Source organism: Galleria mellonella, unplaced genomic scaffold, assembly GCF_026898425.1.
Source record: "Galleria mellonella isolate WM207_F2 unplaced genomic scaffold, CSIRO_AGI_GalMel_v1 utg90, whole genome shotgun sequence".
Taxonomy (NCBI): domain Eukaryota; kingdom Metazoa; phylum Arthropoda; class Insecta; order Lepidoptera; family Pyralidae; genus Galleria; species Galleria mellonella.
The window spans coordinates 1531287-1548149 of record NW_026442172.1 but is presented as its reverse complement, the minus strand read 5'-3'; the positions used below and the strand labels follow the sequence as shown (position 1 = coordinate 1548149).

Here is a 16863-nt window from a genome sequence, read left to right as displayed (position 1 = left end):
TTATAAACTATTCATGATAATTATATTTGATTGCCATCTTGAAACCCTATTGCGGAATATAAAAATCGCGCTTAAAAAACAGGGGTTGATCGTAAAAGGGTGAAAATTTAAAGTTGTATGTATTTTTCAATGCTAAATCATATTTAATTAAAAATTTTGTCAAAAAAATATAAAAAAAATTTTTAGTGGTGAGTCACCCTTATCATTGTGGGGTATAAAAAATAGATGTTGGCCGATTCTCAGACTTACCGAATATGGACACAAAATTTCATGAAAATCGGTAATGCCGTTTCGGAGGAGTTTGGTAACAAACACCGTGACACGAGAATTTTATATATTACCATAGACTAGCTGACCCCGTAAACGTTGTTTTACCACTTATTGCGAAATATAAAAATCGCGATTAAAATACAGGGGTTGATCGTAAAACGTAGAAAATTTAAAGTTGTATGTATTTTTCAATGTTAAATCATATTTAAAACACAATTAAAAATGTTGTCAAAAAATATAAAAAAAATTTTTAGATCTACCGAATATGCACACAAAATTTTATGAAAATCGGTAAAGCCGTTTCGGAGGAGTTTGGTAACAAACACCGTGACACGAGAATTTTATATATTAGATAATAAATTTTCTTATCCATCATAACAAAATGTTTGTAGATAAGACAGCAGTAATTAAATTAGGTATCTATTTCTTTCGACAGACGCACTTGGAAAATCATGATAATATTATTAGGATTTTTTTACCATATAGTTAGATCACTATCATGTCGCATAATTAATATACCTACTTACGAATACATTTTAAAAGGTATACAGGAGAGAGTCTTCAGACTGGTGAATGTGGAATTACATTTACGCACGTCAAGAAAGAGGACGCCGGACAGTGGACCTGTCACATGGGCCCTACAACTCACTCGGGTATAGAATTGACAGATCAAGTAACCGTTCGCGTTACTGGTCCACTTGCAGCCAACGTAGTCGAAGTTCCTGCTAATATCGGCGGAGAGGCTACACTGTATTGTCATACGTCAAATGGGAACAAACCTTTGAATTATTGCCGATTCCTATCACCAAGAAACCTAGGTATTACAATAGATTCGAGTGTAACGCAAGAAAAGTAAGTACAAGTCATCATTACTATTTTACCCGTTTATTGACCTTTGCTGGACCGTCTTCCATGAATTCCGGAATTATAGAACGGTCTTAAGCCACCTGTATCAACTATTTCCTCACAACACATTTACGATTTTTATTAAATACATGAAATTGAAATGTTAAATCTGCCTGCGCTATCACTATACAGTGAGGGTTGATAGATGAGAATGAAATCAGGACAGTGTGTCCATAGTGATTAATTCATCTTGATAGAGAAGAGACTACACGCTTGAAATTCAAATTCCCTATCTGTCCCGTGGGAGTTGTAAGATTAAGGGAATTAATGGTCGAGAGATGGGTATCAGCGTCCCTCTTAAAACATCACCGAAGCCTAACTGCGGTTGCTAATCCGCCTATTAAGCATGGCAACTATTGGCAACACCCTCCTTATGGGAGAGGCTTATATCCAGCAGTGGACTTTTTACGGCATTTAAAAATATAAGTTAATTTGAATTTGGCGGAAAGAAGGAAGGGGGATCGTGCAGGTCGAGTTGATATAATCGTGGTACTGTTTGATATACTGTAATATAACTAAGATTGGGTTTTATAATTGTACTGTTAACGTAGCACTCTGTAAATATTGTTTATTGTCAAACACGCTATGACTGAGTTTAAATTTTTGTTTACGTTTCTCGAGATTGAAGGCATACGATTATTTGTATAATTGTCGAGTTACTCCAGTTATTACTAGTTCTTAAGATACAGGTTTAACCTAGATTGGGAGCTGATGGTAATACAATCTTTTAATAGTATAACTTTAAGTAATATGTCTGATCTGTTATTTTTTGGTAATAAATGCATAGTTATTTTTTATTAATAAATGTTATTAATTTTAGTGCAATATTACAACGTTACTACTTTACACCAGAGCGACATCTGGATTATGGAGATTGTTCACTAACGATAAATCCAGTACACGCACAAGACTTAGGAGAATGGACATGTGCAGCTGTTATCAATGAAAGTCAGATGGAGGCTAGAGACGTTATTGTAGTGTACTTTGATAGTAAGTACCTTTTAAATTGATAAATTGTTATAAAAATTAGTAAGAAATAAATCGTACTTTTAAGCGATTTCCAAAACAAGTAGGCTTTCAATTTGTCTGTATTTTTAGGGGTCCGTACCAAAAAGGTAAAAAGGAAGTCTTATGAAGCCCTTTTGTGTGGTTTTTAATAATACAGAAAAAATATAACTTCGATTTTTCTAGGGTGAACTATCGATTTAATGCATTATGATTTATCAAATAAACAATCAATTTTTTTGGTATAAAATATCGATTTTTTGATTAATTGATTTTAGATCGCCATGCCATTCGGTGTATTCATGAATAAAACGGTTTTCTTTGCGAAGCAATATACACTTGTTGTTACTAAGAATTTACTGAAATGTTATCTTAGTACCATAAAGAAAATAATAGTAATAAAATAATTTCTTTTACAGAGTCTGCACCACTCTCCCGAGCAGGTATTATAGGAATGGTCATTGGACTTCTAGTTTTGGTTGGTATTTTGGCCGGATTCGTTGGTTATAAGCGTGGATGGAAAATTCCAAACTTGTCAATAAATTTTCCTGGTCGTAGAAGTGTAGCGAATATGCAAATCCAAGATGACAGGTCATCGGTTACATCGACATCATCATCAACTCAGGATATTGTTCAATTCGATGTTATTAGCCCTGTTGCTCAACCTCGTCCTTAGTCCTCGTTAATGCTTAGGTTTTTCATTTTTTTATTCCATTTTATGAAAACAATTATGAACAATATATAGAAATAAAATTATTAATTATGTACGCATATGTAACTACTGATTAAGAATTATCTAAAATATAGGTCTAATAAAATAAATACATTTAATCTTATTTGTTATGGGCAAATTAAAAATATACTAAACCGATTTTAAAAATTCTTTCACCTATATACAAAACTACATTATTAGCATGAAACGTTGGCTGTGTTTTAATTAAAAAAAAAAAAAAAAAAAACGCCGTGCAAAGCAAGGCTCAGTCAGTAGTTTATTAAATTATATTAGGTTTTTATTTGTGTAAATTGTTATCTATCACGCTTTATAATTTTAGATATTTCAAAGTTACATGCTAGTAAAGGATTCGTTAGTTTATAAAAATAATTTTGTTTAATTCCGCTACAATCAGTATGCGTGCGACTGCTAACATTTGAAGATCAATTGCGGTTATTATTACTAATGGTACCGGATTTAAACAAACTAATTTTAATCAACCAAGCAGTGACATGCATTTCCGCAAAATAACGTCTAGTTTAGTAAAAGGAGTTATTGAATACTTTTATTCATACCATGTGTAATTTCAATACGGTAAAGTTTCCAAATAAAAATATATTTAAAATTAAAGAATATTTTTATTTCATATCACACGTGTATAATTATAAATAAACATTAACTGTACTTTATAAAAAAATACGATATGACATATCCTGCGCGAGTGATGGGAATCGCTCTTGTTATTTCCTATGAAATAAATGTTATATATATTTAAATAGCGGCTCATAGCTCTAATTAGAAATATTATTCCTACACAGAATATTGTTTTTGGAAAAAATCTTCCAAAAAAAAAATTAATAGTTAATTACTATTTTTTCTATCTATACTTTTGTGACATTTACAGGTATTTGTTACCGAACTTTTTAATGTATATTTTAAGTCTCGACACCTCTGATAGCAAAAATTATTAAAAAGCTTAATTATACCAGTTATGCATTATCACAATCACAACAATTGCACTTCATGGCACTTGAGGTAGACTGTTACTACCTATATAATGCTTAATATAAATTAATTATATATTTATTTTTATTGACTGGTAGAAATTCGACGAGTTGTTTGTATCATAGAAATATCATACTATTAAATAGGCACCTATATATCTATAAGATAACGAAACGCTGGAAATTTATTTGAATATCACGACGGACGAAATTAAATGGGTTTATAACCTCTAATTATTCTAGAAATTGTCACATTGGAGAAGAATTTATTGATGGCTTTGACGCAGGTTCGCACGATCTGCTTAATTGCGGGTGGCGCGAGATCGTCCATCAGTTGCTGCCAATTGTCATTCGCGAACTGAAGAGTTGTTTCAGCTGAAAAAAAATATTAGATTCTTTTTTAATTACCCTATGAAAGGAAGACTTGATTTGTACTGTAGGCATGTTTCTTTGTACATATTTCGCGATATTTTTACCAGTTTTTTTTTATTTAATAGGAACATGTTTTTTATTTTTAGATCTTTTTATATGCATGTATCTATTTTTATGGCATAAATTTATGACATGGATTTCTAAAAATAGAAATTCGTTGTAGCTACTTAAGCATTTATTAATGTTAAGTAATTTTCACTCCAAACTTAGTGAAAACCACACTAATCAATTTTTTAAATTATCTATATTAGGAAATAAAATTATCCATATTAAGTACTCACCTAACTGTTTGTTACCGTTGAACAAGTTTTTCAAGTCAAAAGTTGTTTTTTCTATGGTATATTTATAGGTAGGCGTGATTAGTTTAAAGTGTTCTTGACCCTTGGCGTCCTTCACTTGGGTTAATTTACTATTAATTTCAACTTCCACGCCCTCTGAAAATTTAAATGAAATCACCAATATATAAAACGAAACATCAACGAATCACAGAGTAAGTAATCGCTTAGTACATCTTACTACGCAAAAGAACAGAAACTTCAGTTGTGACAGCACATACCGAAAATATTTGAAATTAGAACGAGGAATCGTGTTTGTTTTGCAATTTTAAATTTGTTCCTCAAAGAAAGACAAAGTTACAAAATTAATATGAAATCAATGAAAGTGAATTCTATTAATTGCAAAGAAAATTATATATTTATCATAATAATTATGTATTTAATAATTAATAAAGAAAATTAGAAAATAAAATTGACTCAGAAATGGCAACTCAATCGAAAAGGTACTCGTATTTTTATTTATGAAGGATGACATTCCTAGTTCTCTCGTATTGTATCCTCTCTGAAATAATATAACAATTTGAGCCAATATGATAGAAAAATGAATAGTCCCTATAAAAAGAATACGAAGAATAAGAATGAAAATTGAATGGACAGACATTGTGTACAACATAACAAGCAGACATGCAAAACAGAGACAAAAAAAATAAAAGTTAACTTTAACCTCTTTTGAAGTCACTTTAAAATAATAGAAATGTGTACTATGTTTATGTAGGCCTAAAATAGACCACTTAAAATATTTTTTTTGTAAAACTTACGCGCGGTTACTACAGCGTCTCCGTTTCCTTCGATTGGCAGAATAAGGATACGTCCTTGTACTTCGTACAATGCTGTTAAATTCAAATTTCCTTTGAATGTTAATCTGAATTCCTGATCTACAGTTCCGACGTTGACTCTGAGAAGAAATTAACTTTAATTAGCTGTTGTAATGGATAATAATGAAATGATAACTATCTGCGCTATTGGTATACGTTACTATACTGGTACCCGTGAGGGATAAGTATGAAATTGAACTATTACTTAGTTTGTAACCTAACTATATAGATGAAATTGTTATTCCTGTGTAATACCGATGAATATGACTAATCCTCAGGCGGGCTGTGTTCTTATTTGAGCCCTAGTAACCTGATTTATTGTTTATTATTATTAGAGTACATATTAAGGTGAAAAAGAGAAACATTAGCCAACTTTTACTAATATTATAAATGAGAAGGTGAGCTTTATTTTGTTTTTTAACGTGTTTACATTTTAACGACTCGACTTATTTTTAAGAGAATTTAGTATATTCGTAACATTTGGAATGAAGAAGGACATAGGCTTTTATCCTGATCATGCAGATGAACTTGTGGGAAAATCTAGTATTCAATATAATAATAGGTATAGTGATGTGACCGCAAACTTTAGAGTATTTGCTCTTCCTACCGTCAGGATAGTTGTTTATAGAGAGTTTGTAGTTTCTAACTTCTCAGATTGAGATGATTTGTTAGTAATACTGAGGTACTGTGTAGTTTCTGCGGTAATAATTTTTTAAACAGCGATTCTTTATATGACTGATATAACGATATAACTACTTATGTTTAAGATATTAATGAAAATAAATTAACTTCAAATTGTCAATTCTAGCATTGGCCTTCGATTTAGGTACCTATTATAGGAATAAAAAAAACAATAAATATTTATATTGATTGTTCTATTAGATATAAGTATGCATTGACAACAAACCTTGGATTTCGTACTTCAAAAGATGACATGTTATGGTAGGTACAAGAACTACCCATAGATATGTAGTACTTATAGGTATGAAAAAGACCTCTGCCTACAAGTAGTCCAATGTCCTATGAATATTTTTAACCAAATATTAAAGATTTACCTTCTAGTATAACATTTATAGAACTAGGTATAAATATTTTCCGTGATAGGTAAGTCTTTAACCAAATTTTTGTTTAAATTAAGCGTACATTATTTACTGATTGAATCGCTGTCTATTGCTTAGACAAATTATTGGAACTAATATTGAAATTTTTAAGTATTTGATCATTAATGTTTAATTAGTATTTACCTTCGAATTTGACTGAGACATTGATTGACCAAGATAAGATGTAGTCTATACATCTACTACTATTATGTCCTACTCTATCTAAAATAGTACGTGTAATACAAAATTCATTACGATTGGTACAGTCGTCAAAATGCCAAAAAGTAACAAATAAACACAACATTCACATTTATGTATGTTTTAGCGTAGCTTCGTCCACGTGAATCAGTATATGAAATTTGATTCATAGGTAGGTTATATATAGAATAGTTAGGATATAACTTAGCTATGAACTAAATTTAATTTAATTTTATTCAGCCATTTAGGCGTGAAAGATTCAACATTCATTCGTACATCCTCGCAAACTTTTGCATTGATACTATTATAAACGCTCAAGTTTGTGATATATGCGAGGATATACTCGTATAGATGGATGTTTGTTACTTTTCCAGTAGTAGGATTAAGTAATAATTATCTTATTTTGTTAATATGGTTTATCAGAACAGACTTCATTATTGTATATTTATCATAAATTGTTGCTTATGCCATAGGTAACACAAAAAGATTGATTTATTGACACGAAAGGTAAGATAAATATCTGGTAATCCCAGCCTATACGCGCTACGATAAATCTTAATAAACGATAATCTGATTTATAGGAGCGTGTATGATCAGTAATGAATATATATATATATAATATTTATATCTATATTTATTAAGAAATATTAAATATTCTGAGAATCTGAGATATTTTACTAAGATTCACTTAAATGCAGTAAAAGAAAAAAAAAAATAGATACCAAAGAGGTAATGTAACACAACAACATCATCAACTTTGTTGTTATTAGGATTTATGTATTTAAAACAGTTGTTTATAAGTGTAAAACCATTTCCCGGATAAGTAGCATACTTAACAAAGAGTACCTACTTTTGTAAATAACTGCATGCAAGCACATATTTTTCTAATAATTAACACTTGTTTAGATCATTTACCCATTGTAAAGTTCAAAGTCTTTGTCAATGACGCGTTTAAGTTATCTATGAGTAAAATCTCTAGGTTAGTATCATTATGTTTAGTTCATCACCTATAGACCTACATATTGTTTGTAAGCAAAGATCAGATAATAAAATTCCATATAAATCATGATAAACACAATATGCTACAAATATTTAATTACGTAGGTACTTAAATAGGTATATTGTTCTTACTACTTCAAACGTGCTCTTTTGAACCTAACCTATTTATATAATAGACTGCGATCAAAAGAGTAGATTAAAATGGTAAAAACTTAATATACATATTTACTTGTTGAACTATAATTCTACGATTATACTACTAGGATATTCTCATTAATAGGACACAAGTAGATTTTCCACATCCATCCCGAAAAAATATATCAATTTCAATCGCGGCAAAACCAGTTTTTTTTAATGTTGATTTAAAAATCAAACCATTGAATTGATTTTGACAAAATTTCTAAGATGATTATCTATAAGCAAAGATAACTTGTGCAACATTCCCTAAGGTTGGTCCATTACCTTAAGGTTGTCATGAAAAGATTACTCTCAGCAATAAGACCGCCTTACTGTTCTAATACAATTGTATTGTTGTGTTTGTAAATTGTCTTGCTTATTTCCTATATTGTATAATGCAAATAAAGTATACTCATTCATTCATTCATTCAAAGTTTAATATAAATAAAGAATTTTCAAATCGGTTTATAAATGACAGAGTTTGTAGGTAACAAACATAATAAAAAAGTTTAACCGAATTGAGATCCTCTACCTTTTTTTCAAGTCAGTTGAAGACGTTGAAAGTTTAGTATTATTTAAGATGGACTTTTAGATTAATATTATAAATTTTATTGAATATGGTTACTATTACATATTATGTATTCTATTGCATATTAATAATTTAATGATTTATAGAAGAGTATTTTAAGGCTTATCGATTTCTTTAGGGCAGCGGTAAGCAATGTTTTGCATAAGTAAACGTTGTTTTTCAGTTCCGCCAGTTTTGGGAATCAAGGAAATAAATTTCTCTAAATTGTCCTCAGCCTATTGTTCTAAGTAATACGTTTAAATATTTATTACGCATTTTCACAAAATAAGCCGTCCTAGTTTGAGAATTTGTAGGCTGACTGATTTTTGTTGTAATAAAATTGAAATCAAATCGAATTTATATCGTTACTGTTGTTGTATATCACAGTCTAAGGAGTCTAGTTCTTTATACTGTACTACGGGTACTATACTTTTTGATGTTTATTTCACCTATTTCCAATTTGATAACATCGAAAAGCATGCTGGATGAAAAGAAATATTTGTAGTTTCTATCATTAAGAACAACACTCGTAAATACTTAATAACTTATTGTGGAAATCTACATCACTAAATTATCTATATATTTTTAAATATTAACTGTATATCTTTAAATATTTATTTTTTGCTACACTATTATAGTCAATCCGGCAAACATTGTTTTGCTCGCTACCGCCATCTAACGGGTTATCATTAAATATGTAACCTTAATCAGGTAAAAAAGTAATCTTCATCAGGATAAAATTATCCTTTCTTTCAAGTAGGAAATAACAAAACATTTATAAAATTTCAGCGGTGTAAAAGATTAGCTTAAATGACCATTGTGACATGGGATTTTTATATATTAAGTAGGTATTATAACCATATTTAAATCTATGGATTAAAGAATAAAATTAATCTGCATCACAATAAAATAATGTTTTGATGTGCAATTCATTTAATAGTTGCACATAATACCTAGTCGGTAATATTAATGATCAGTAAGTATACACGGGTTCAGAGTTAAGCTAATTGCTAAAACCTATTAGTTACAGGTAATAATTTATTGAAATACATTGTTGTCATGTTGCGGAATGAATTAACTCTTATTGTTTATACTTAATAGATTCATATCTTAGTACCGGGATGATGAAATTCCAAGGTTATATATTTCCAAGGTTACCTTATTAAAACCTTCAATCTTACCAAAACTGTTACAGCATTAACACAAAAGCAATCAACTTCGATTAAAATAGATTATTTTGGATTGAAGTATTGCGTAACATATCTACCCATAATTATACAGTCGAATGGAAAACCTCTTTTTTAAATTCTTTTGGATATATGAGTACATTATGTATTTATTATCACTAGACTCGATATAGTAGGTTTTTATTTTCTTTTTTTTTAATATGCAACTTAGAATAGCAAACAAGCTGACGGCCCATCTGATGGAAAGTGGTCATCAGTGGTCAGTCACTATAGACATGAACAGTACCATATATAGACATAACAGAGTATAGTGTGTCGCCCATGATACCTTTCACATGTTACCATTCCTGAGGACTAAAATGTTATGCCTCTGCACCCTGTAATTTCATTGTTATATCCCATTCTTCAAATCGAAACATAACACAGGTTAATAGAATTTAGTGAATGCTAGTGTATAATATTATTTATGCTTATATTTATTTATCCATTTAAATAACTTTATTGGCAAAAAAAAATTTACAAAAGGCGGATTTATTGAGAGTAGTATTTTCTAGCAGTCAACCGGTATTGACTAGAGGAACATCCCGGCATCGCACTTTTTTTTTTTTTAAATAAAATACAGTCTACGTTAATCGATAATAATATAGCTTTTTATAGGTGAGAGAATTTCTAAAATGTTAAGTATTTTTTGAGTTTATCCATTATAGACAAAAAAAAATAATAACAAATAATTCTTCTTTCTAAATAGTCCGCTTGACTGGAATATGTAGATACCGACTATTGTCTGTATATCAAATTTTATGCAGATCAGCTGAGCTGTTATGGCGGTAAAAGGTAACAAACAAACTAACAGATTTGATATATTACTCTTTTATGTTCCAAAGAGTCTGATAAAATGAATAAAAAAGTTCACTATAGTTATATTTCTAAGATTAGTAGATATTAGAACTCCTAGAGGATTATAGGGGATCAGAAAAGTGCATTTAATATCTTTTATGCAGGCATTCATTGTAGCTATTGATCGCAACAATTGTGGTATAAAAATTAATATTAAAGTGATACTTACATTAAATCTGTAAGCTTACTTTCACTGAGCCCGTGCATTTCAGCATTAGTAAACTTTAAAAGAAGTCCATTTCCGTCTATTTTGATGTCATTCAATTGCACAGGATCTATTGAAGGCACGTTCAGTTCGGGCACTCCTTTAGTAAAGTATGGGAGACTGGCTTCTATTTGCTCTTTGATGCATTTTGATATTTCTTTGTCATCTATGTGGCATGTTTGAATATATGGAGCTGTTGAATTAAAAAAACATGTTTTAGTAAATTTTAAATGAAGAAGATCTTAAATCGGCAACGCGCGTAATATATTTGGTATTGCAGGCGTTCATAGGCTACGGTAATCGCTTACCATCAGGTGGGCTGTATGCTTGTTTGCCACTTGTGGTATAAAAAAAATTGCTTTTTTCGTTAATAATAAAAATAATACTAATTGTCAATTACACTCATTGCCTGGTTCTCAAATTAGGATATGGTGTTATGAGGAACTAGGCAAAGAACATTTAGCGTTATTCCAGACTCAGGACAATGCAGAAAAGTTTGTTGCCTAAATTGGTGCGACTGGCAATCGAACCTGAGATCACATTTATGCAAAGCACCATGCTCACCATTGCACTACGGAGATCATTGAATTTTTGTGAAAAAAAATTGCAATATTAAGCGATAGCAATACCAATTCTGAATCGATTCTGATAGTTCGACAATGATTTTGTGATGATTGAAGTGCTGTTTTACTAAACAAAAAGTGTTTACATTGCGAAGCAAAATCTATATTGAATACTTGAGGACTCATGATTCTGTGTACAAATTAAAATTTATATATTTTCAATGTATCTAGTGTGTCTACGAAACATTCATAATTTATAGATGTGTTTTGTCATGAATGAAGACATTATTTGTTTATGCGCAGTAAAATGTTTTTGCTATCTTAATCTTTGAAGACAATATATAAAATAACTTGCTAAACTAACAAACATCGTTTTGCTCCGTACTACCACCTATTGGATTCAGCCTATTTCTCAAGTTGGAGTAAATAATACACATTTACAAAATTTCGTAAAAACAGATGAGCGATATCTGAAATTAGCGTGAACAAACAGCGAACGTGTTCCTTAGGTTGGGAAACATTATTTTCATTTTATCAACTTATAAATAAAATCAAGTATAAAATCTAGAGCGTCAAAAGGTTTATAAAAAGAAATGAGCAATAATTGTCATAATTTGTAATACCTCTTATTAAAATATCTATATTGGAACTAGTAAAGAAAGCACATAAGTGGCGTAAGCTGTGGACCAAATAGTACATATATTACTATTTGCTCCACAGCTTACGCCACTTAAACTAAAACTGATAATATATCTTCGTTTTTTTTTTTATAAAGTACCATAATTATTCAACATTCAAGACTCGATCAATTGCAAATTATTTATGTGCCTGACTACGTACTTTAAATTACTTAAAATTCGGTTCACGTACTAACAATGCCGTCGCGATTGTCGTGAGCAAATGTAACGTCAAACGCAATTCAATTAATGAATAGATACCTAGGTATTTCCTACGAATTAATAGCAGTAGTTATTTTATTACTCACACTTTTTGTTACATTTTATGTTAAGTATGTAATGCTAATGAAGCTGTGTTCTGCGATGTTGTATCTATAAATTAAGATAAATATTTAGGTTTGATGATCTAGGATTTTAAATCAGTTAATCTGATTAAACGAAGTCAAATATAATAGATATTTGACTTACGTAACAAATATTTTAATATTTCACTTTACATTATAGTTTCAGCTGTATGTTGCCAATTTGGTATAGATAGTGTATATTTTAAAATACATGCGTGCGAAAAAATTTTAAGCTGTTATGAAAACAAAGTGTCTTTACAAAGGTGTCTTTACAAAGCAGAAAAAAGAAAAAGAAAAGAAGTGAACAAATAAAACATGACAATTGCCTCAAGTTACAAAAAATACTTTGTTTCAAGAAAATTAAAAAGGTAACTACAGAGGTGCGTCATGCACAATATATCTTTTTGTTAGGAAAAGAGAGGAAATATAATAAATGAAGATAATGTAACTCTTTACTTATAAAGAATCTTCAAAAATATTTAATACTTCAAATTATACACCTATTGCTAAAAATTAATATTCAGGTTTCAATATGCTTTTTCTTAATTCTTTAAATTTTTATCAAAAATTGGTTTTTAATTACAAGTTCGTTTGGATGAAGAGTGTGTATTTATGTCATGTATTATTTATATCTATGTCATTCCTCATTCCAAAATCCACGTGTACGCCAAAATTTATGGCAATTGGTTGCCTATTTAAAATGTCAAGAGATAATGCCATGTAATGATGCCATGTCGATACTTATTTACAATGAAACACTAAAACATATTAAAAACAAGAAAAAGGATCAATTATCATCATCAAATTAAAATGGTTTCTAAATGTAAAGTGTTTTAATATATTGCAAGAATTTTTCCGTTATAAAGACGAAACGAATAATGGATTTCAATTGAAAGCTAAATTTTACTTTATTATAATTTTAAAATGTTATGTACTTTTGAAATAAAATCTTATTTATATTTTACAGATTGTGATTATCTTCCACTAAATTTTACCATGTAATTAATTATCTGTAATGATGATTATATATGTAATTTGCAACACCCTAATAGGGTTCATATAGAAGACAATTAATTAATGTATTTAACAACTTTAGTACCTCATTATTCATTAATAAACAAACGCACGATTATATTTAGGATATAAAAATACAAACAATAAAGATACAATTAGGTACATCACAATGATTTACATCTTGATTGTTATTATTGTTGTTTGTTCCTTTTTTGAGAAGGCTGTATTCAGAACAAGATTAACAGGTTACTGTTACTGTTGTAGGAAATTAACTTATTGTTATATTATTACTGTAGGTAGGCTGCTGTAATACATAAAGGCACAATTAAAAGGGCCGGTTTGAACAGATCGTGTTTGGTGACGCGTTTAAAATGCCTTAAAATGAGTAACTCTCTTATATTAAACAAACGGGTTACAAAAAACACATCATCGTTACTTCAGCATGACATGATTTACTAATTTTTACTCGTAACTTCGTCCGCGTAACTGGGACATGTTGATTGATCGAAATAAAAAGTAGTCTACGTTTTCTTTGTTTCAATAACTACATATATCGTATGACGATCAGTAAGCGCATTAACGTGCCAAGAAGTTACAATTAAATAAACACACGCACTTTCATATTTATAATATTAGTAAGAGGTATCATACTTACAAGTTTTAAGTCTAGACCTCGTTAACACTATTAGTATAGAAGACTTACTATTTTCATATTTATTTGTTTATACTTTTGTAGACATTAAAATATGTACATAATGCCTGATGGCATTCTCTACTAGTCAACTGTTACGTTAAATAGAGAGAGTAAAAGGCGATGCATTGATTTTACAAAATTTGTAAATAAATAAATATAATACATTTTAAGAAAAATGAACATACAAACATATAGAATAACGTACTTACAAAAATTATACATGCATAAATCACATACAATACATATATAAATAACTAGACATAATACATATTAATATAATAAATATATAAGTTAGGATTGATTATATAATATAATGGTACATATCTACGTAATTCTTTTAATCAATACAACTTTGCTTTTAATATGCATAGTCGCAGATTTTTACAACGATGATTGGTTCGAGTATGATGATATTTTGACCCTGTTGTAAGAGTCATGGTCATGATGTTGCTGCTGCATGAAATTTAATCAATGAATTAAAATTAAATATAAAGACAACCGTGAAAATTAATCGATGAAGTAACGAACACTTAATTTTTAATAAATAATATTATGACATATCCTATGTTACATATAAATAAATATGGCAGTGAGAGTTGACATAGTAATGAGAATTATTTACTTTTGTGTCTGATTTTTATTCACTTTATGAAAATAATTTAAAATTGAATGTAACCTTGCATAGTTTACACTGGCCGGGTAGCAGCGAGGGATAATAAGCAAAGATATACTCAGGTCAGATCGCCCATTGTCTCTAGATGGACCTGTTAGGATAGATTGCTAGAAATGGGACCGCTAGATCCTACTAACAATCCCTCTCACCATTTTCTATAGATTACCTACTTCACCAAAATTGAGGAATATTTAAATCGAGCTTGAACCTTCAAATTGTATTAAAATCGCAAACATTTTGTGTTTGAGAAAAAAGGCAGATATTTCTCATTGAAATATCGCATATCAGACGTAGTCATACTTAAAACTATAGTCTGTAAAAACTTAATAAAAGTCCCTTATTTAGTATTTAATAATTAGTCATTGCAAAAACACTGTCTACTAGTTCATAATTTTATTGTGCCGTTATAATGATTATCAATTTCAAATTGTACCTAATGATTCCATCGACACAATGATTGTTATTATTTCAATTGTATAGGTACATGGTTAGTTCTACGCCCGTGCTACCACTCTTTGTCTATGTTTAGATCAGGAGGTTATATCATGCAATTGACAACATAATTATGATATTGTCTATTAATATAATAAAAAAGTATATTTTGATACGCAAAAAAGCGACTTCAATCCTGGATTTGTTTCCAGGATATTTGTATATCGAAGAACATTGCATGTTTCGTAGATACATTATATTGAAAATATTCGAATTTAATTCGCAGAGTCACGTGTTTACAAGTAGATGTTGTTTCGCAAATGGGATTTTATATCGTACAGAAAAATAGTAGCATTAAACGTCATAAAGTTAATACAATAAAACTTTATTGATTGCAAAAATATTTGTTAAAATCGGCTCAAAATTAAAGTTGTATTCGCTGTACATATACATACACATTTAAAATATGGAGAACTTTTACTTAAAAACTGATTACAGTTCAAGACCTACGTAATACAGTGATACATATGTTTATCATACATTATTAATAATTGATTAATATTCCACCACTGCGCATAGATTTTTGTTCATAAAAAGAGAATATTAACTAGCTCACTAGCACATGTACTATCGTCTCATATTGGCATCCGGGGACGAAAAGCAATTTTTCATCATCGTTATAATTATGTTTGTAAACCATTGTTTTCTTACCACAGAATAAATTTAATAATACGAGTAGTTTCTTACTGTGTCATCAAACATACAATACGTTACTTTGCATAGATGACGGATATAATTCTTGGTTGTGTATACACTTTGAGATGTATGGACAAAAGGACAAAGAGTGAAACAAAACCTACAGCAGTTACAATTTTGGGACTATAAGGTCATGGCTCACACGGTAGTCGTTGCTGAATTATTCCATTAATATATATATAGATATAAATGGAGTTTTGCTATGATAGTAAGGTAAGGAAAATTAAAAAAAATGGGCCAACTATACTCATATGACGTACAATGTTTTTTTTTTTTTATTGTATCCATGTTATATTTTTATATTTTAATTTATTACTATTAGTTCTGCTTTTTGTATAACTATTCGAGTTTTAATCTTATAGGCCTACTTGTGAATCGGCCCGGCTTTGCACGGGTAGATAGATTTTCGAAAATAATATATAGCTTATGAAACTCACTTATAATATAGCTTTTTAAAGTTATCTATTGTACATACAAACATATCTTTTTAAGCTTATCCATCACAAATAAACAAACGAACAATTAAATCTATTCACTATCTAATTTATTTGTTTATAATAGAGAAGCACCAATACCAATATAAACAAAAACATTTTAAGAGTTATAGTTTTTTAACTCTTGTATAAATAATGTTAATATATATCACAAAAAAACAATATTTTTAATATTACTTTAATTATGAAATTCTTAATTTTTTGTCTATGGAAAGAATATTTAATTGACTTACGTAAAAAACTTTCTTCTCCGAGTGTTTTGCAAAAAACACCAAACAGCACAAAACTGAATATCACCTGCATCGTACGAGTATAGTACTGTTGCTGTATTTTTCGATTAATGAATAAATGAGGAAAACTTTTTGGATGAAGAGCTCAACACCTACTGCGAGGATATGTCGTCTGA

The 16863-nt window shown here is 29.6% G+C and overlaps 2 protein-coding genes across 2 annotated transcripts in view; one reads left to right on the top strand and one right to left on the bottom strand.

The window, feature by feature from the left end:
- LOC113523533 (uncharacterized) overlaps window positions 1–3526 on the top strand; it is a 19109-nt gene extending 15583 nt beyond the window's left edge. The window contains exons 8-10 of the mRNA XM_052902358.1: window positions 814–1122; window positions 1997–2166; window positions 2601–3526. Coding sequence (XP_052758318.1) covers window positions 814–1122; window positions 1997–2166; window positions 2601–2857 — 736 coding nt within the window. The 3' untranslated portion in view covers window positions 2858–3526. The remainder of the gene's footprint in view (window positions 1–813; window positions 1123–1996; window positions 2167–2600) is intronic.
- Window positions 3113–16863, bottom strand: LOC113509099 (circadian clock-controlled protein daywake-like). Its single transcript, XM_026892381.3, has 5 exons — window positions 16691–16863; window positions 10775–11003; window positions 5423–5559; window positions 4611–4763; window positions 3113–4272 (listed from the first exon to the last, which is right to left on the bottom strand). Exons 1-5 carry the CDS (start codon window positions 16758–16760, stop codon window positions 4109–4111), a joined length of 753 nt encoding a protein of 250 aa, XP_026748182.1. The 5' UTR covers window positions 16761–16863; the 3' UTR covers window positions 3113–4108.

Excerpts from the sequence above, each read along its gene's own strand:
- LOC113509099 (XM_026892381.3), bottom strand. The coding sequence starts at position 16,760 with ATGCAGGTGATATTCAGTTTTGTGCTGTTTGGTGTTTTTTGCAAAACA. Across the intron at positions 11,004-16,690 it reads CGGAGAAGAAAGTTTTTTAC|CTCCATATATTCAAACATGC; the intron begins GTAAGTCAATTA and ends TTAATTCAACAG. Across the intron at positions 4,273-4,610 it reads CAACGGTAACAAACAGTTAG|CTGAAACAACTCTTCAGTTC; the intron begins GTGAGTACTTAA and ends ATTTTTTTTCAG.